General features: G+C 34.3%; 1 protein-coding gene across 4 annotated transcripts in view; it reads right to left on the bottom strand.

Annotated features, from left to right (window-relative positions):
• The window catches only part of HELLS (helicase, lymphoid-specific), a 41,366-nt gene that overhangs the window by 9,609 nt on the left and 11,154 nt on the right, over nt 1–20,603 (bottom strand). Inside the window, exons 6-14 of one of the 4 annotated variants that reach the window (XM_008581488.1) lie at nt 18,076–18,114; nt 14,288–14,518; nt 13,734–13,916; nt 12,896–13,039; nt 10,384–10,580; nt 8,543–8,639; nt 3,493–3,654; nt 1,595–1,734; nt 1,371–1,509 (exon numbers count right to left, since the gene is read on the bottom strand). In XM_008581488.1, the coding sequence (XP_008579710.1) occupies nt 1,371–1,509; nt 1,595–1,734; nt 3,493–3,654; nt 8,543–8,639; nt 10,384–10,580; nt 12,896–13,039; nt 13,734–13,916; nt 14,288–14,518; nt 18,076–18,114 (1,332 nt within the window). The remainder of the gene's footprint in view (nt 1–1,370; nt 1,510–1,594; nt 1,735–3,492; nt 3,655–8,542; nt 8,640–10,383; nt 10,581–12,895; nt 13,040–13,733; nt 13,917–14,287; nt 14,519–18,075; nt 18,115–20,603) is intronic. The other 3 variants (XM_008581489.1, XM_008581490.1, XM_008581491.1) reach the window with 3 other exon arrangements.

Genomic DNA, 20,603 nt, shown 5'->3' with positions numbered 1-20,603 from the left:
TTCCAGAACTTGTTACCAATTCTTCATCAATCTTTTAAGCAGGCAAAGAAAAAAAAAAAAAAGAAAAAATTGTCACTATAATTATAAATCATTTGCTTTGTCAAAATCAAAATCATTAGAACACTTCAATTTTCAATGATGAATGAAGTCACTACAAAACTTAAAAAAAAATTAACTTTTTATTCAATCTTTTTAAATTACAAAATATTTCTCAAGGAAAAACTTACTCGAATGTAAAACTAGTGATTTCACAGAAACAAAATTCAGATCAAGTATAAATGTGGTCTATTCTCTCCGTTCTCCTCTGAAAGGCTTTGTATAAGAGAACAGTAAGTTCAAACTTACTGTGTTTATGCTTAGGTTTACTCTGAGTAAACTTCCAACAAAATGTGTATGAAAATTACTGCTAGAATTCTCATTAATAATTATAGAAAACTAATGAGCTTATAAGTAATCTAAGTATTAGAGATAAAGAAATTTTTCACCTTTTGGAGAAATTACCTCACCAGAGTGGTACTTTCACTTGAGTGAAGAAGTTTTATCTTTTTCCTTACCTGAACAAAGTGTGTTAAGTAGTGGTTCTCAAATGGGGGCAATTTTACCCTCCACCCCAGGGGACATTTGGCAGTGGCTAGAGACACTTTGTTGTCACAAGGGGAAGATGGATACTACTGACATCTAGTAGGTATAAAACTAGGGATGCTACTACATGTCCTACTGTGCACAGGACATTACACACTAAATAAGAATTACCTGGCCCAAAATGTCAATATTGCTAGGGGTGAGAAACCCTACTGTAAACTAGTATGAGACAAGGGTTATTAAAAACTGATTCCTTGTAATACAAGACTATTTTTCTATTAATTGTCAAAGAAAACTACTTCATTTACCTAATCTGAAAGTCCCCCTCACCCCCCCAACTCGGTACCAACTTTTTGGTTTTCTTCTGTGGCTAATTTGTTGAGATTTAAATAAGCAACGAGCAGCCAGGTTGATTTTGACAAGCTGAATAATAACTAAAAGGAACACTGAAGAGGGGACAACTATCTCTAAAACAGCAAGTAAAATGCAGTAGAAACAAATTATTTTATTAAATTTAGGATAATTAATTCTTAACTGTTCACATAAAATGTGGAAATAAAAATTTCAGTTCCAGTGCACACAGAAAGTGATCATCATTCTAACCCTAATAAGGTTCTCTGAATTGGGGGGAAAAGATTGTCTCAGCTTACTTGAAGGATTAAAATCTTCATATGGCAAACAGTCCAACACTTATTCTAAATAACAATAATCAGACCAAGCAAAATAACATTCCTCCAATATAAAAAAGTTATAGAAATCAAAACAATAAATTATTAAATGGTATTCACCTTAAACTCTTGTGTGACAGGGTCTATCGGATACTCTATCAAATACGGATGATTACAGCATTTACGAAGTAGCATCATTATATTCTGCAGCTTCAGATTAATTTCGGATTCTATAGGGATATTTACTTCCACAATAGTTCTACCAAAAACATAATATATGAACATGAGAAATGCAAAAAACACTACAGTTTTAAAAATATTTAAATTTATTTTTAAACTTGCACCTTTCTCGATCCACTTCTGGCTGTATTTGACTGATCAATTTTTCCAACTCATTAGGGAAATCATCTATTTTGCTGTAATTTATTGATTTTCTAGTTCGCCGTTTTGGTCGTCCAGTAGGACTTAGCTCAACTGTTTCTTTCTAAAAGAGAACAAATTAAAGGAATATCTGTTTAAAAGCTATATACCCTTAAGATCTAAATATAAATAATGTATAACTTTATGTACAAAATGGTAAGTAAAATTTTAAAAAATTGTCTTTCATCATCAAACTTAGTCATTCCCAAATGCACAATATCAGAGATCTGTAATCTATAGCCAAATGCAAATGTGTAAAATTTGTTTTAACACTGATGGCAATAAAGGTTATCTGAAAGTGAGAAAAGTGCCTTTACAAACCAGTAGAGAAAAATTAAGGATGTATAAAACTGCTCTGAACTTATAGGAAGGGATTTAATAGCTTAAGGCTGAAATAAAGCTCCAGAAATCTGTACTATAGAGAATATTTCTTTGGACTGGCATAATACTACATGGAATTCCTCATAATAGGCAACTACTATATTTCTAGCAGCTAAAAATCCAGATCCTCTCTTCACTTATAATTTAACATTAAAAAGGGAGAAGAGAATCTAATGGTTGTACTTATTAAGTAAAAATTATAGGCTACTGTTTTCAACTAAATTACTGCACTAGGCCCCAAAAGACCAGACTAAAAATCAAAATGGAGTCACCCCTGCTAAGTTCCATGTCACACTTAGGTTGTGGTCTGACCTTCTGAGAAACCAGGAGAAAGGGATAACAGCCAAAATCAGGAAAAAGGGATATCAGCCAATTTCCCAAACAGGCCAGTTTTAATCTTCAATAGCTATGATAATGAAGTTCCCTCTTCTTTAATCCTTCCTTTGAGGGGAAGAGAATGGCCAGTACAGGAATCCCCCCAGACCCTGGTATTATCAGCACCATACTCTAACAAACTGAGCTAACTGGCCAGCCCCCTCTGCTTCAATCCTTACACAAAAGAGATAGTCTGAAGTAACCCGATGTTAACTAGCCAATTATTTTTCTACTGTTTTATCTTCCTGTCCCTACCTTACAAGGAAAGTAACTTTGAAATAACCAATCTGCTTTTTGTTCTTTGTTTCTGCTTTCTTCAGCATTCCTGTGTCCATTAAATTAATGTTTTTGCTCATCTCATTGGAATACTTATTTCATGGAATGATGTGTCGCCTGATTCTAGAATTGCAATTAAAGCCAACTGAGATCTTTAACTAAACTCTTGTTAACTGTGTTCTTTGACATACTAAATAGAAATGTATAAGCTTAAGAATTTGAAAAGAAATATACAGGTCCACAGTACACACTCAAAAATCTAGACATTTAAACAAAATGTTAAGGTCTCCTAATCTTCAGTTACATGATAATCACATCCCATCTTTATCTCTTTTAATATTGTGAGTGACTTAAGTGGATATTCTTTCCAATGGAGTATTCTACTAATCCTTTTAGCTATCAGTAACCTCCTACAAAGGGACTGTATATTTGGAGACTGGTCTAGTTGGCGAAAACTTAGTACAGTGATTCTCAAAACATTGTGAGCTTGTTAAAAATTCATTTCCAAGTCCACCTCCAGACAGCATAATTAGGGTTAACCTGGGGCAGGAATCTAAATTATTATCAAGCATTCTAGTTGACTCTAAAGCAATTAATGCACGGACCATCACTTAAATTTTACCAGGACCATACATATTAGGAAACAACTTTTCCTGCTGGCCTTCTGCTTATATGAGAGAAATTCACCTAACAAGTCCAGAAAACAAATGATGAGCCATAAAACTGAAATCAAGCATGAAATTTTATATGCCAAGCTGCATTTACAGTGTATTTCAAACCCACACTCTACCTCACTGGATCCAAACATGTTTGCAATTGTACGGTTCACAATGGCTGTATAAAAGATCTCTTGTTTCTTTGTAAGTGGTGCATAAACGACTACTTCTCGTTTAGGAGGAACTTCAAGAGCAACATCAGATTTCAGTCTTCTCAGTAAGAAAGGTGTTAGAATCTAAAATATAAACATAAACAAACAAATATAAATATGAAGCATTCCTATTTTTTGAAGAAATACTGTCCTCACATTCTTTTTTACCCTTTCTTCCTATAGAATTACTTTGAAGTCTCAATAGGTGAGATTAAAATGTCATCTCCTTAAAATTTCCCCAGACCAGACAAATCATAGGATTTATCTACAACACTTCATAACTTACTAACCTTTCAAAAATTATGAAGAAAACATGCTGAATAATTTAAAAAGAAGAAACAGAAAGGTAATATTTATACTTCTTAAGGTTAAAGTTTTCAGTTATAGCCAACAACTTTTAGAGTGAGCTTTTAGATCAGCCAACCTAGAGACGTAGATATGAAAGTTTTCCTTCTATGAGTTCTAAAACATCAGGCTAAAAATTATTCTCCTTCATTATCTGGTGTGGTTACAAGTGGTTATAATATATACATAGAACACAGAAGCAATAGATAATTATGTCATTATTATATTTTTTAGGCCTTTAAAATCATTTTGTAACTTTTATATCCTTATCTTTAAATATAAGTCAATGATGGTTTACATATGGTAATTACACAGTAAGGCTCATTTTCAGGGCTCTGTACTTAAATACCCCACAGGTATAAAGCTAACCACAGAGAGACTATACCAGAGAAAGTGAGAACATTACCAATGGTTTAAAGATAAAAACATATCAGCGTAATACCTAAAATCACGAAAAAATGTAAATATTCCATAAACTTGTTAAAAGAGAAAACCAAGGGCCGGCCCAGTGGCGCACTGCTACAGTGCGCCGCTTGGGAGCGGGGCGGCATTCCCGCCGAGGGTTTGGATCCCACATACAGACCGGTTCCCGCTCACTGGCTGAGCGAGGGGCGGGCGCAGCACCAAGGGTTGCGATCCCGTTGCCGGTCCCGGTCCGGTACGGGCGCGACACTGAGGGTTGCGGTCCGTTGCCGGACACGAAAAAAAAAAAAGACAAAAAAAAAAGAAGAGAATACCAAGAAGTTCCCTCCACTTAAACTAACAAATACTAAAAAGTTTGATGTTTATCTAGAAATGGTAAATATGTGGAAGGAGAGGCACTCAAACACTGTAGAAAGACATGCATATAGGATAGTTATATTTGCTAGTATACAAGCTTTTATATAGATAAGAACAAAGCAGAGACTATTGGTTACAGTTGGAGAAGGGAAAGGAAACTTTTACTTTTCATTTTCTAACTTTCTATATTGTTTAAAAACTTTTATCATGAACATATTTTATTTTTGTTTGTAAAATAATTTTTAAATGAAAAAAACAATAGTTAAATATTTTACTGCTTTTGGTCTTTAATGTGCGAAGTAGAAACACAGTCAGTTTAGAGAACTTTACAGAGAAAGTCAAAAAAGTATTTTTGAAGGCACTCTGCCACTGCAATATGTATATCAATTTGAATAGTTTGATTTTTTTTAAAAGTTTATGGGGTGGGACGCAAATCTAATGTCAATAACACTAGAAAAACTAGACTTTATTTACTTACTTAAAAGAGACTTAAATTTTTTTAATGTTTTTTACATTCTATAATTTTGCGGAGCCTTTGGGAGGGTGGAGCATAGGAGAAAGGGGAAGGAAATGGGATGAAAGGAGGAAGCAGGAGGGGCAGGATTGAGGCCTGTGGAACCCCCCTTATTCCCACAGGGGAGACCAGGGGGCTTCCGGCGGTGGCTTGGTCATTGCCGGGCTTGGTGCAGATGTCAGGGGAGTGTGTCAAAAGCCCTCAACGCCCCCCCAAAACTAGACTTTAAAGGTTTATATTTCTGTAAATGAGATAACATTTTTAAAGATTAAACATTAAAAGATCAGCTGCCTACAGACTTTAAGACTGAAAAATGAAGATGGTAGACACAAGTCACAATTCTAAGTCTTCAGAAGCAAGAATGACAACTAACAATTAGCAAACAGACAGAAGTACTGATAAATTTCAAAGTTGTTACTCACACACAAAAAATTAAGCCTAACATAATAATGATGGTTCAAGTTTTAAGATGCGACTTTATCTTGACACCACAGTATGTATCAAAAGAATATGAAAAAATACAAATACATTCAGCATCTTCTATATAACTGACATGAGTTGCAATGAGTTTGATTCTTGTTTTACTTTCTGTACAACTGTCCAAGAAGGAAAAACCCTGCACTTTGTAAAGTTATTAATACCATATCTAACTAATCCATCTTAAGAAGGCTTACATGACAAACTGTAACAAGTTAATGAGACATTAAAGGATGTTAAAAGATTTAGAAACCCCTTCAATAAGAAAATAGTTGAGAAACCCAGGAATATTAAGCTTGACTAAGAAAATATACTACAGATTTAAAACTGTCTCCAACTAATTAATGCATTTTGAATAGACTTTTTCCATAAGTAATTCATTAAAACAGAATTAGGAGCAAAGCATAAAAGTTACACAAAGACAAATTTAAACACAATATTATGCATAATTTTCTGACTGCTGGTGATCCAAAAAAGCCCTTGTAGAATTTGGATGATGAATATATGAAAGTTCATTAATAACCTCTATATTTATGTAAATTTGAAGTTATAATAAAATCCAGTGAGTCCCCTTATAAAATAATAAACTACAACAATTACTACAAATGTTCAGACAGTGGATGCTCACTTTTCAGAAATAACTTTAATAGGAATCTTGTGTTGGAAAAAAGGCTTTATCTGGATGCTCTCTGAGGTCTTTAAGTGCCAAATTCTATAAATTCTCATTGTCTTGACTCTACAATTAAATTTCCTAAGGATAGAAACTTAATATCAAAGCCCTCATTTTGTTATACTACGTGAATTTAACTATTGATGATGATGATAATGATATGTCAATCCCAAACACATCTCTTCATCAACAAGTCATTTCCTCTCCAATATTTCACTGTGGGCCTCCATAACTACTGATACATTGAAACTTTTTTTTTTTTCATGTCCGGCAATGGATCGCAACCCTCAGCGCCGCGCCCGTACCGGACCGGGACCAGCAACGGGATCGCAACCCTCGGTGCCGCGCCCACACCTCGCTCAGCCAGTGAGCGGGAACCGGTCTGTATGTGGGATCCGAACCCTCGGCGGGAGCACAACTGCACTCCCAAGCGGCGCACTATAACAGTGCGCCACCGGGCCGGCCCTACATTGAAACTTTTAAACTTCTACACACACCTGAGCATGCACACAGAAAGACACCATAAACAAAGTTTATCTAAAAAAGTGGAAAGAGGAAAGAAAATATTTGCAACATATGGACCAATAACTTACTCCTAATACATACTTAATATGTATGTATTAAAACCATTAAAATGTATTAACCATTAAAAAACAGATACCCACACATATAATTCATAACAGAACTACAAATGGTCAACAGACATGTCAGCATCTCAATTCATGATCATATCTTTTCTCACCTCTCTGATGGCAACACATTCAAATCCTCTAAATTAGCATGAATGTTGAGTAAACAAGTATTTTTTTACAATTTTTATGGATGTGTATGTTATATAAATCCTTTTTAGAAAGCAATTTGCCTATGCATGAAAAGCCTTCATGTGTAAACCCTTTGACCCAAAAGTTCTACTTCTAAGAATTCTTTTCTAAGAAAATAACAAGAAAGTCGGCTGGCTGGTTAGCTCAGTTGGTTAGAGCACATCCTTGTAACGCCAAGGTCAAGGGATCGGTTCTCCATACCAGCCAGCCACCAAAAAAAAAAAAAAAAAAAAAAAAAAAAAGAAAAAGAAAGAAAGAAAATAACAAGAAAGGAGCAAGCATGTACTTACAGGTATAGATACTACAACCTTTTTTATAGTAGAGGAAAATTTTATAGATATAACTAATTATAGTAGTACAGGACAATGGGATACTGATGAGGACTGACTGGTTAGTTCACTTGGTTAGAGCATGGTGCTGATAACACCAAGGTCAAGGATTCAGATCCTTGTACGGGCCAGCCAACAACAAAAGAAACCAATGAGTATATATCCACGTGTATTGAGAAAAAAACAATTCTCCGATAACTTTTTCAAAAGCTACCTTAAAAAACAATTTTATTTTTCTAAAAACTCTTGTCCTCATAAAATACAATAAAACACATGGTATGTGTTTACAAGGAGACAGAAAAGAGTGGAAGGACACATAACACAACATAATCATTCAGTATATACTGCCAGAGAGTATGATTAGGAGGAAGGGACATTATTTTTACTTTCCACATCTCTACTGTTTCACATTTTTCTCATGATCATGTATAAACTTTTAAAATCAGAAAAAATTATATAGATTTTGAATAAAATTGCCAAAAGACAATTGAGCTTTTTAAGATTCCCATGACTAAGAGATCTTTGGAATATTATGTTTGTCTAAAGTAAAGATAGGTAGGATGGAGTAGGAATTATAGGAAGCAGTAAGAAAGAATGGATTAAATACCAGTCAAGCAATAAGTCAATTATATAAGTATTATTGGCAAACACTGATAAAATCAACACTTTCATTTTTTGCTTAACATATCAGTAACCATTACGAGCAAAAATATATATGAAAAGGGCAAAATGTAGGTAAGCACTTGAGTTCTGCCGTAAAACCACATCACCTATAGGAATGGGAAACATTTTTTGCTTAACATATCAGTAACCATTACGAGCAAAAATATATATGAAAAGAGCAAAATGTAGGTAAGCACTTGAGTTCTGCCGTAAAACCACATCACCTATAGGAATGGGAAAAGGGGAATCATTTAAATTTGGGGAGGAGGGCCTCATTTTTCAACTCTACTAGAAAAGGCTGGACAGGTGATCTCTAGGGTTCCATCTTAATTCTACAAGCCTAGAGTACACAGAGTAAGAAAAAAGTCAAAACCTGGTGCAGCATATGCAATACGTTCTGTTCTCTTTCTTTAGCAATAATATCTTCAGCAGTTTCAGAAAGACTAGTGATATCAAACCAAGACTCAAAGCTGGAAAAAAGAAAATGGTTACAGGTTAACCCATCATATAAATCCAATCATATTAACATGATACATGTTTTATAACTTCATATTAATCTGTGTATTATGAAACATGGATACTGTTGTACGAAACCCTCAGATGTAATTTTTTGATTACAATAAAAAAGAACACATTTAAACAAAGATAAAGTAATTTGCATTTGTTGAACCAACAATCAAGAACTGTGATCTTAAAGGGGATACTTTTGATTTCTAAATATATTAGTATAATCTTATGACAGTATAAAAATCAAATAAAGATTAAAATACGTATACTATGAAACACTTTTAATAGTTATAGAAGTGAGAACTATCTCTGAAAATATATGCCTATAGGTATAAATATGATCCACTATGACAAATGTTTTTAAATTCAACATATAAACAAATTGATAATGGTATCTACTATACATCCTTGGTTAGTGTGTGGTGCTGATAAAATCAAGATCCAACGTTCAATCCCTGTACCATTCAGCCAACAACAAAAAACATATTATTAAAAAGAGCAATTAGGATAAGCATGTAGGTATTTATAATACATTAGATAACACTACCTTGTCAGTAAATCCAATTGTAAAAAGTGGTAATAGGATTTATGCGTTAGACCAGATATTTCCAAATTTGGATCACCTGAAGCATATTGGAAAAATTGAAATTTTGAACTCCTATTATTCTAACTCAGTAGGTCTGCACAGTACCTGGAAATCTGGTCCTTTAAAAAAAAGTACCCACAGTGACAGAAAAAAGGCAGCCTGGCTTTGGGCCAGAATTGGCAAACAGATGTAGAATACATTCTCAAAATAAAATATTAAATGTTATTTCCCCATATTTAATTAGTTTTCTTCCTTCACTGATGCCAAAATAAGTATAAATCAATTAGTTTGACCTGATTTTGCTGTATTTCCATCTTTATTTTTAACTTATCTTCTCTTTCATTCTGAGGATACTTATTTTCTGAAAACTGCTTTTATTTTTTGGTTTTTATGATATAAGCTAAGAATCAGACAGTTTCTAGAATAAAATGCACTACGCTGAAATTGGAAGACCCTGGTTTTAACTTTGGCTATGGTGGTAACTAGTTATTTTTTTTTTTTGTCTTTTTCCGTGTCTGGCAACGGATCGCAACCCTCAGTGTTGCCCCCGTACCGGACCGGGGACCGGCAACGGAATTGCAACCCTGGGCGTTGCTCCCACGCCTCGCTCAGCCAGTGAGCGGGAACCGGTCTGTATGTGGGATCCGAACCCTCGGGCGGGAGCGCCGCTGCGCTTCCCAAGCGGCGCACTATCCAGTGCGCCACCAGGCCGGCCCTAACTAGTTATATTTTATAACAACTTTATCCCAGGTTTTATTATATGTGAGATAAGGCTTACATTTAATCTCTCTATCCCCCTGGGCTATTTTGTGAGGATAAAATGAGAAAAATCTGAAAGTGTTTTAAAAAGTTAAGACAAAAGAGTCTTACTATAAAAATATTTTCTTAAGGTAGCATTCAATGGTTTTCCTTTATTCAATGCAAATAAATTTAAATAATCTTTATCTGTTCTAACATAAATTCGTGTAAAAAGTAGAACATATAATATACACAACAAAGAACTTGCCAAAAATATATCGTCATAATTCAGCTACCTGGAAGAAAGGAATTAATTTTAACTAAAAGCACAGATTTTGAGGTTTGAAAAATGTAGAAAACAGTTAAATAATTGGCTTACCTACCTTTTCAAGTCATCAAATACATCTGGCAACAAAAAGTTTAGCAATGACCAAAGTTCTGATAAATTGTTTTGCAAGGGAGTACCAGTCAAAAGAAGTTTGTTATCAGCATTGAATCGTTTTAACTCCCTGATTAGACGGCACTTCATATTCTTAATCCTGTGTCCTTCATCTACTATTAAGTATTTCCAATAGCAATGCTAGAAAATGAATTGAGGAAAAAATTTAACAATAATTATCTCACAATTTTTCCTAAAAACAATTCTAAAAATAAAACCTCTTTTATAAGGAATGGATGAATTTTACCAAATTTGATTTCAGTATCTATTAAGATGATTGTGGTTTCCTTTGATCCACTAATAGGATAACTTAATATATTCCTAAAACTGATATATTTTTGTGTTCCTGGAATAGACCTCAATAGGTCATAAAATAATATTTTAAGTCCACCCACAATTTAATTACGTATTTAAGATTACTCCATTCATACTTAACAATCTATAACTTTCCTTTCTAATGTTTTGCCTAGTTTTGATATTAGTTATATTAGACTCCTAAAAAATAATAGCTTTTATTAGTTCCAAATATTCTGAAACTTTAAATAGCATTACAATTTTCATTCATAAGGCCCATATCTGAGATTAACATTCTTTTTAATCTGATGATATTTTCAATTTCTTACTCAGTTATTGGTTTAAGTTTTCTCTTTCTTCTGGAGCTGATTTTAGCAATTGATATTTTCACTGAAAGCCATACATTTACTTTCATAAAGTTGTCATGAAAATTGTTTTAATTTCTCATTTTTAATCTGTGCTTTCTCTTTTACCTTGATCAGGCAAACTTTAATTCATCTAAATGTATTGTATAAAAATACAGAACTACCTAATATTTCTAGAAATATAAATACCAAACCGGCAAGTATAAGTATCCTTGGAAAAAGAGATCAGCAAATTGGGAAAGAAGTATAAAATGGAGCATTCTTTTGCACTTTATATGTTCCTAACAGAATGAAAAAAAAAATTATAATATTATGACTAACTTAATAAAACAACTCGGAAGAAACATTTCTCTGGCAATATAGCAAACCAGATAAACTGGCAAGGCAAGTTTAGACAGATGCCTATCTACAAGGCAACTATCTAAAAATGCCAAATAAAATATAAAACATCCTTCCATAAATGAATAGGTGAAAGAAAAGAGACACTTCTGCTGTCACTCAGGAACAGAAGCCCTGTAACCCCACTCTTATCACCCCCTAAAGCTAATATGCTTGAAATGATAACATAAACTCAGTGAAAGAAGAAGTTAGGAAAATTCTAGCCACTGGCAATATGAATTGAAAAGGAAGCTTAACTATTTCAAAATGGGTTGGACAGAGAGAGCACACTAATTAGAAGGGTCTTCATGTTATATTACTGAGTAGAAAACAGGAGTTACAAAAAAAGAAGGTATAATGTAATCCTCAGAATAACTTATACCTATATATTGACAGTAGTTACTTAGTACAGGTGTTTTTACATTTTTCCGTGTACTATTTTTTTCTACAATCAGTATATATTACTTCTACTGTAAAGAAATGGCTATGATGCTTTTTAAGGCTACACATATTCATAAACTTTTTTCATACACTTTTTATTAAACTTCTGGGCTAAAATTTCTACCCATCATATACCAAAGTTCCACCAGTCCACAGGTAAAATTTGACAAATACTGTCGTTGATGATTACACAAGCCATAATTACTCCACTTATAACCTATGTATTTTAATTTTATGTTGATCGCATTATTTAAGTTACTTCCACTATTTCACGCAAGCAAGAAAAACCTAAGGGGACTGCACTGAACATGGACAACACATGGAGAGAGAAAGGAAAAACAAAGCAATACAGCATTATTATGTGAAATACATGGAGCAGTGAAGAATAAGTTCAAAACACCAATAAATGAATTAACAGAAGTCATAAGAGTAGAAAAGTCAATACGGCCAATTGTATTATAATAACTTTGACATTAACAAATAAGTAGCTAGAACATAAAAAAAGAGAGATATGGAAATATTACCCCAAAGTCCCATAGGAAAGATAGTCTAAAAATAACTACTCTACCAATATTGTATTCCTTAATTACATATTCTATTCTTTGACTCTACTACTTGATCATAATAAAATGCATATGTAAATTACAAATACTCACAGAACATGCCACAAACTGCAATGTATTCACAGAGTAGGTCTATGTCTGACTGATTCTAACACACTTAAAATGATATTATGGCCACAGGTTAAATTGCCACAGGCTTTAATTGTACAGTTACAGACTACAGCCTTCATCCCAATCTTTCTGTTAATATAAGCCTCTAGTTTCTAGGGGAATAGAACAATATAATCTATTACTTCGACCAGGTTAAAAAAAAAAAGGACACTAAGCATATGCAACTGGATGATGAGAAAAGTGGTATGAATTAAGAAAAATATGATTTATGAATTACAAAGAAACCAATAAAGACTATTTGTACCTGTAACGCATTTCGGTCTCTCATGGCTATTTCAAATGATGTGATTACCACAGGATGAATCTGCAATGCCCCTTTCCGTCTGTAAATATTCCTTACCAATTTTCGACGTTCCTGCTGGGTTCCATGATATAACATAGTAGGAATCTAAAAGATTTTATGTTGATAACAAACTTTAGTATATAAAAATCAATTATTTAGAATATATGAAATAAATCACTTTCTGAGAGAAAAAAGGAAAATTTTCTTTTACTTCTATTTTTCTACAACAAAATAAGTCAAACAATTCTAACATATCACTGGGCTACTATATGAGAAAAATGAAGAAGGAAAAAAAGCCATAAAAACAAAGCAAATAAGTATAAGAGGCAGATTGGAATGTCTGGAATAATGCAAGGATGTGAAGAAGATAACGACGTGTATGCGGAAAAAAACACCACATAATAATAAATTTTTAAAAAAATTCTACCTAGGCCTACAGATTGGAATGTTTGGAATAATGCAAGGATGTGAAGAAGATAACCACGTGTATGCGGAAAAAAACACCACATAATAATAAATTTTTAAAAAAATTCTACCTAGGCCTATCTCAGGTAAATCAAATTATCCAGTGCACTGAAAATCATCCAAGGGCACGTTAGATGAGACATCCAATATTACCAGTATCTATTCTTCTATATAAATTTAAAGTAGGGTACTGCTCAGATTAAGTCATATCGGATGCAATGTTTATACAGAAATCAATATAATTATAGTAAGAGGTCTATGATTTAATTCCTGTAATAACAAAACAGAATAAAACATGTGAGATTACAGATTTAACAAAGGAAGTATGTCTTACTTCTGGTGTAAATCTTTTGAACTCAGCAATCCAGTTAGGAAGTGTAGACAAAGGGCCACAGACAAGAAAAGGTCCAGGTACGCCTCTCTGAATCATCAATGCAATTGTAGCAATACACTGAACTGTCTTTCCCAGTCCCATTTCATCCGCTAAAATGCCATTAATTCCATTTTCCCAAAGCATCTGGACAAAATAATATATACTTAAATTCTGATATATACGCCAACTGAATTAGCAATGGTTTATTTCTTCTTTTTTAAAATCATACCCCAACAATGACAATCATGATGAAAATGACAAATCCACACCATAAATTATAACACTTGTGGGAAGTCCTATATTAAAGCCATAAAAGTGTTGGAAGCCTTTAACAAGATAATTTTCACTTCTAAAACTTTACTCAAGTTAAATCAGAATGTTAAGTATCTGCACACAAATATTATTTTTTGTATAATAGTGAAACATAGAAGGAATGACTCAAGTTGTGGAATGTCACATTACTAGGCTATTATAAAATGAAACAATATCTTGTATTGAAAATGATAACTCATTACCCTAAGCCATTCCATGCCTTCTACTTGGTACCACCGCATCACTCCTCCTGTGAAGTGCTTTGGTTGTTGAAAGGGTATTGGCTGTCCATTACATTTCCGAACTGGGTCAAAAAAGAATTTAGCATTCTGCCTAACAGTTTGAGACAATCTATCTTTAATTATACTATTTGAATCTTTATTTTTCTGAAGATCTTCTATACAGAGATTAGTATAGGAAGAGCTTTCATCCTGTAAAGAAAAAATTTTAATTAGAAGTTTGACACAAAATGCTGCTCCCACCCCAATTATCAGAAAATGTAACTAATAATCAAAATCTACCCATTCCTGGGCCGGCCCAGTGGCGCACTGGAGAGTGCGCCACTTGGGAGCGCGGCAGCGCTCCCACTGAGGGTTCGGATCCCATGTGGAGACCGGTTCCCGCTCACTGGCTGAGCGCGGTGCGGGCGCAACACTGAGGGTTGCGATCCCGTTGCCGGTCCCCGGTACGGGCGTGACACCGAGGGTTGCGATCCCGTTACCGGTCCGTAAAAAAGACAAAAAGGGAAAAAAAAAAATCTACCCATTCCTATAATCATTAAGCATAGAGAACTAAGACCGTACATGTAATAAAAACCTGAGACACCTCCATTCCCCTACAAACAAAGACATTAAAAGCAAAAACAACAAACTTCTGAGAATAACTCTTACAGCTTAAAACTATCAAAAGGTACAAACTTTTGAAAAGATCTTTAGAACTATATCTCCCTTCCAAACTCCTATATATTGTGCTACCCAAGAATTTATTAAACTAAATTCTTAATAATTTCCTTAGCCCACAGTGAGGATAACAGTAATATCTATGGGGGGGAGAGGGAATTCCTTTCAGGGAGCATAGGAACATTTACTTTGATCCAAGTAATTACTTTCACTGCAGGGAAAGAAGAAAAGTATAAATTTAAAAACTCAGTACATCACACTTTATTTGTTGTTAACACTCAGCACCAACTTTGATCAGTGGTAGATTTTACTGGTTAGAGAGCTCTGTAACTCCAGTTTAAGAATGTGCAAAATGGGATTAAGTCAATTCAAAGGGAAAAGTCTTAAAAATAACGCTGAAAAAACTGGATATATAAGTGCAAAAATAAGAACCTCGAGTGTTATCACCGAACATACAAATTAACTTATGATAAAATCACAAACCTCAACAAAAACCCAGAACTATAAAGTTTTTAGAAGAAAACTGCAACTATCTCGATAACCTTCTGGTAGGCAAGGATTTTTGTACAAGGCAAAAAAGGACCAACCACCAAAAGGAATATAGAATAAATTGAACAACTACAAAATTTAAAATTCCCACTTATTAAAAGACACCATTAAGAAAATGGGTAGGCAAGCCACAAATTGAGAGAAAACACAGTACATAAATCTAAGAACTTCTATCCAGATTATATAAGGAACTCTTATATATCAAGGATAAAAAGACATCAAGGATAAAAAGACAAACGACCCAATAAATAAAATGGGCAAAAGATATGAACAGATACTTTACAACAGACAACATAAAAACAGCCATTAAGAATATAAAAACATATTCCACACATTAGTAATTAGGAAAATGCAAGTTAAAACCACACAAGACTTCATTTTCACATATAGTAGAATGGCTAAAATTAAAAAGACTGACAACACCAAATACGGGCAATAATATGAATTGAAATTATCATACATTGCTGGTGACAGAATAAAACTGCTTGTTTACTTTGGTAAAAGATCTGTACTTTCTTATAAAGTTAAACATATGTTTACCATATGTCCCAACAATTTCATTCCTAGGTAGATAGGCAAAAAATATAAAAACATGTCCACACAAAGATTTGTATGCAAAAGCTTATAGCAGTCTTAGTTGTAAGTCATACACTTAACACAAATGCCCATCAATAAGAGAATGGGTAAAGAAAATTATAACATTCATTCAATGGAATACTACTCAGCAATAAAAACAAACTATTGATATAGGCTCTATAATGTGGATGAATCTCAAAATAATCACAGAGTGAAAGAAGTCAGACAAAAAGGAGTACATACTATGTGAATCCATTTATGTGAAATCACAGAAAATGCAACCTGATGTATGTGGCAGAAGGCAGATCAGCATTTGCCTGGGGATGGCGGCCAGAGGGAGGGAGTATAAAGCGGCAGGAGAGATTTTGTTAGGGTGGGGGTGATGAATTTGCTCTTTACCTTGACTGTGGTGATGTGATAGTTTCACGGGATTACACATGTCAAACTTATCAAATTATACATTCCAAAAATTGCAGTTCATTGCAATTTTAAAAAATGTTAATCATACCTCAGTACATCGGTTAAGTAATTTAAAGTAACTGGAATACATTGTATTCAAATTGTTATCTCTGTGTGGTAGACTTTGGGAGTATTTTTTCTTTATTCTTTTATACTTTTCTCTGTTTTTAAAGTTTCCTCAGTGAACTTGAATGGTAGAAAATGAAAGTATATAGTGGAAAAATAGCAAATGGTATGAAAATATACAGGGCTGAGACAACATGATTAATTTCTCAGGAACATTGTGAACTAAGTAGTCCTTTGTGGGCTCATCTGGGAACCCAATCACCATTTATAACTAGGCTACTGCAAAAAAATGTGCTCCCCATTCCAAACACTGATCTGAAATTGAACTTTCAGAACAGTTGTATTTTCTTTTTAACTTTCTTAGCAGCAGGATCTTTTGTTTCAGAGTTTGTTCACAAGAGTTTCTCTTATTTCCTTGCGGGTATTTTTTTTTAAAGAAGCTTTAAGCATATATCAAATTTAAGATGCAACGGAGAGTAACAGGACATGTCATGACGGAAGTGGCTAACACACACATATATACACGTTTACATATGTCATGTGTGTATGTATTAGGTAAACAGAGATATTCATATCCTAAGGCTGAAAAAGGATCAAGTTGCCCTTTAAAATGACTAGATAAGGGCCAGCCCCATGGCACACTCGGGAGAGTGCAGCGCTGGGAGCACGGCGAAGCTCCCGCCGCGGGTTCGGATCCTATATAGGAATGGCCGGTGTGCTCACTGGCTGAGCGCGGTGTGGGCGACACCACACCAAGGGTTGCGATCCCCTTACCGGTCACGAAAAAGACAAAACAAAAAATTAAAAAATGACTAGATAAGCTGAATCTTTTGAGAATAATCTGGCAATAAATCAAAATATATAAACAACACCATCTATGAAGTATTCTTGTTAAAAAATTAAACCTCAATCACAAACTTATAGATCTAATTATCAGTTTACATGAAACACAAAAGACAAAGAAATTATGGGGATGCAACAAGCAAAAACCAGAATGTAGGAAATTATATAGAATTACTTGTTTTTATCAACAAATAATTTACAAAGGAAAAAAAAGAGGATGAAAGAACTTATAGATTTAAGAGACCCAAGAGACAAAATAGACAAATGCAATTTATGTGCCTTCTTTGTATCCTGATTAAACCAAATGTGAAATATGTATGAGCCTATTGGGAAATTTGATTATATTAAGAAATTACCATCAACTTTTTAGTGTGATAACTATATTGTGGTTATGGTTTTAAAAAGTAGCCCTGCTGAGATTTTCTCAAGATACCCTGGAGATGAAAAGTATTGAAGTTGGGCATTCTATATACCATCCTCTCTACATGTGTAATGTTTGAAATATTCCATAATAAAAAGAAAAAAAAGTATATACACCAAAAATGTTAAAGTGATTATCTGTGTGATGGGTTTTCAGGTGATTTTCTTATATTTTGCTTATTTATTTTCTCATTTTTCTTCAATAAAGACGTAATTCCCTGTGAAACTTTAAAAAATAGTAAGAGTAGAAGTAATCAGATTTGAATTTCTGAAAAACCAACTTGGTATTTTAAAAACAGAATAACTGAGAGCCAGACTAGACTAATTAAAAGGCTACTATAGGGGCTGGCCCGGTGGCGCACTGCTACAGTGCACCGCTTGGGAGCGCGGCGGCGCTCCCGCCGAGGGTTCGGATCCCACATACAGACCAGCCACTCACTGGCTGAGCGAGGTGCGGGCGCAACACCGAGGGTTGCGATCCCGTTGCCGGTCCCGGTCCGGTACGGGCGCGACACTGAGGGCTGCGATCCGTTGCCGGTCATGAAAAAAAAAAAAGGCTACTATAATAGGGTAAAGAACAAGGGCATAAACACCACAGTAGTGGTAACTGAAATGAAGGAAGGACTCAGAGAAATTGGTAAAAAACTAGACAGTGAGGAAATTCAGATAACTTCCTAAATTCTGTTTTGGATGACCCAGTAGATGTTGGGTCATCTTTCTGATATTTAAAAAATGAAAAAAAAGAGCAAGACAAGGAGCAAGGAGGAAAAATAAAGTTGTTTGACTACAATGAAGGTAAGTAAAGTGACTGAAGAATATCCAGGTAGAGATATATGAGTCTTCAGAGCTTATAGGAGAGATTTTGCACTAGACAACAACTTAAAAGATATTGATAACTTCAACTGGTTTGGACATGGTGGTGTGGGATGCAAAACTACTCAAACCGCAGAGTGAATAAGGAAATACATATAGGCTATTCATTTTAAAAGCTTGGAGATAAAGTATAGAAAATAGGGCAGTTATCTAGAAAAACAGGGATTCAAAAATTTTTGTTCCTCAAAAACAAAGACACAATATAATTCAAGAACAAAGACCCAGGAAGAGGCAAACGGTGTAAACATAGAAGAAATCACCTGGAGGAGCAAGGTCCACCATGGCACAATATTCATTTGGGTAATACAATCTATAAACGCATTCACAGGTTTAGAGATTCTTCAGTGAGTAAGGTTAAGATTTGTGTTAAATTTTGAAGAATGGAAAGGATTTGGTTAGGCAAAGAGAGCAGGAAATCAGTAAATAAATACACAGAGGTAAGAGTAACTGGTATGCCCACAGAACTCAACACAATAGCCAAGAGATCTACTAAGATGCAAATCTGGCGCTAAATAGTTAGTTCAGTTGGTTAGAGTATGGTGCCGATAACCGCAAGGTCCAGAGTTTGATCCCTGTACTGGCCAGACACTGGAGGGGAAAAAAATAAAAGGAAAAAATGCAGATCCGCTTAACATCTTTCAATAGTTTCCTACTATTCTTATGGTAGCCTCAAGCTCCTGACCATGCTTACCTGTATAGCTTCATCTTTCACCACTCTTTCACTTATATATAAACTGAAGCCAAATACAATTTTTTAAAAGTTTTTTGAACTTGCCACGCTCTCTTAACCCTCTGGAAATTTGTTCAATCTCTTCCTAGAATACTCCCCCATTATCTTCCCTATACGTTACAATTTCCCTATTAATCCCCCACCTTTAAATGATTTAACTTCTATCCCTCAAGTCTCAACATAGATGTCACTTCCCAGATGAAAACTTTGATGAACCTCACGCCACTCTATATGCTCTCAATACCATACAACTTCCCAATTGAATTGACTATTTACTTCTAAGTATTTCTCACTGAATGTAAGCTAAGGAAAGAAAGTGGTTACCTTTCTTTACTAATGAATCTCATCCACTTATGACAAAGTTTGCCCATGGTAAATATTCCACAACTATTTGAAGAATTAAATTAACTGCTGCATGACTAGCTAAACTTCTATAAAGCACATTAACAAAGTTTTTCAAACTGCAGACTGAATGGGTAGCATGATCAATTTTAGTGAGTCCTATTATTTTTAATTAAATAAAATATCAGAGTACATCCCTGAACTGAAGTATTATTATGTAAAACTTTATATTTTATGAAGATCTAAAGAATTTGAACTGCAGGTAAAAGAAAAATGCAATAGACAATAGGGTCAGCATTTTTGTTTTTAATGTAAGAATGTGACACATTAAAAACATTGTGCCGGCCCATGGCCCACTCAGGAGAGTGTGGTGCTGATAACACCAAGACCACAGGTTCGGATAACATATTTGGATGGCCGGTTAGCTCACTGGCTGAGCATGGGGCTGACAACACCAAGTCAAGGGTGAAGATCCCTTTACCAGTCATCTTTAAAAAAAAAAAAATGTTTAGGAACATTTAAGGTTTGTGAGAATTAAAGATGCTTTTTAATTCATTCCTATTTTATGAGATAACAAGTGAGAAAGGGAAAAAAAGATCTGGTTTTAGAAATGAGTATATGATTTCAGTTCCCTAAAAATCTTCAACAAGGAACAAGAGCAAAGTTCTTAAAGTTGGGGTAACAAAATGTTATATAGAAGCAATTTCTGATTAGACCAAGCTCCTCTAACAAACAGGTGATGCCGTCTTCCCTAAAACATTT

The sequence above is a fragment of the Galeopterus variegatus genome, unplaced genomic scaffold (genome assembly GCF_000696425.1).
Source record: "Galeopterus variegatus unplaced genomic scaffold, G_variegatus-3.0.2 Scaffold2368, whole genome shotgun sequence".
NCBI lineage: Eukaryota > Metazoa > Chordata > Mammalia > Dermoptera > Cynocephalidae > Galeopterus > Galeopterus variegatus.
Note: the sequence above shows the minus strand (reverse complement) of the source record. Positions and strands in the feature narration are given on the sequence as shown.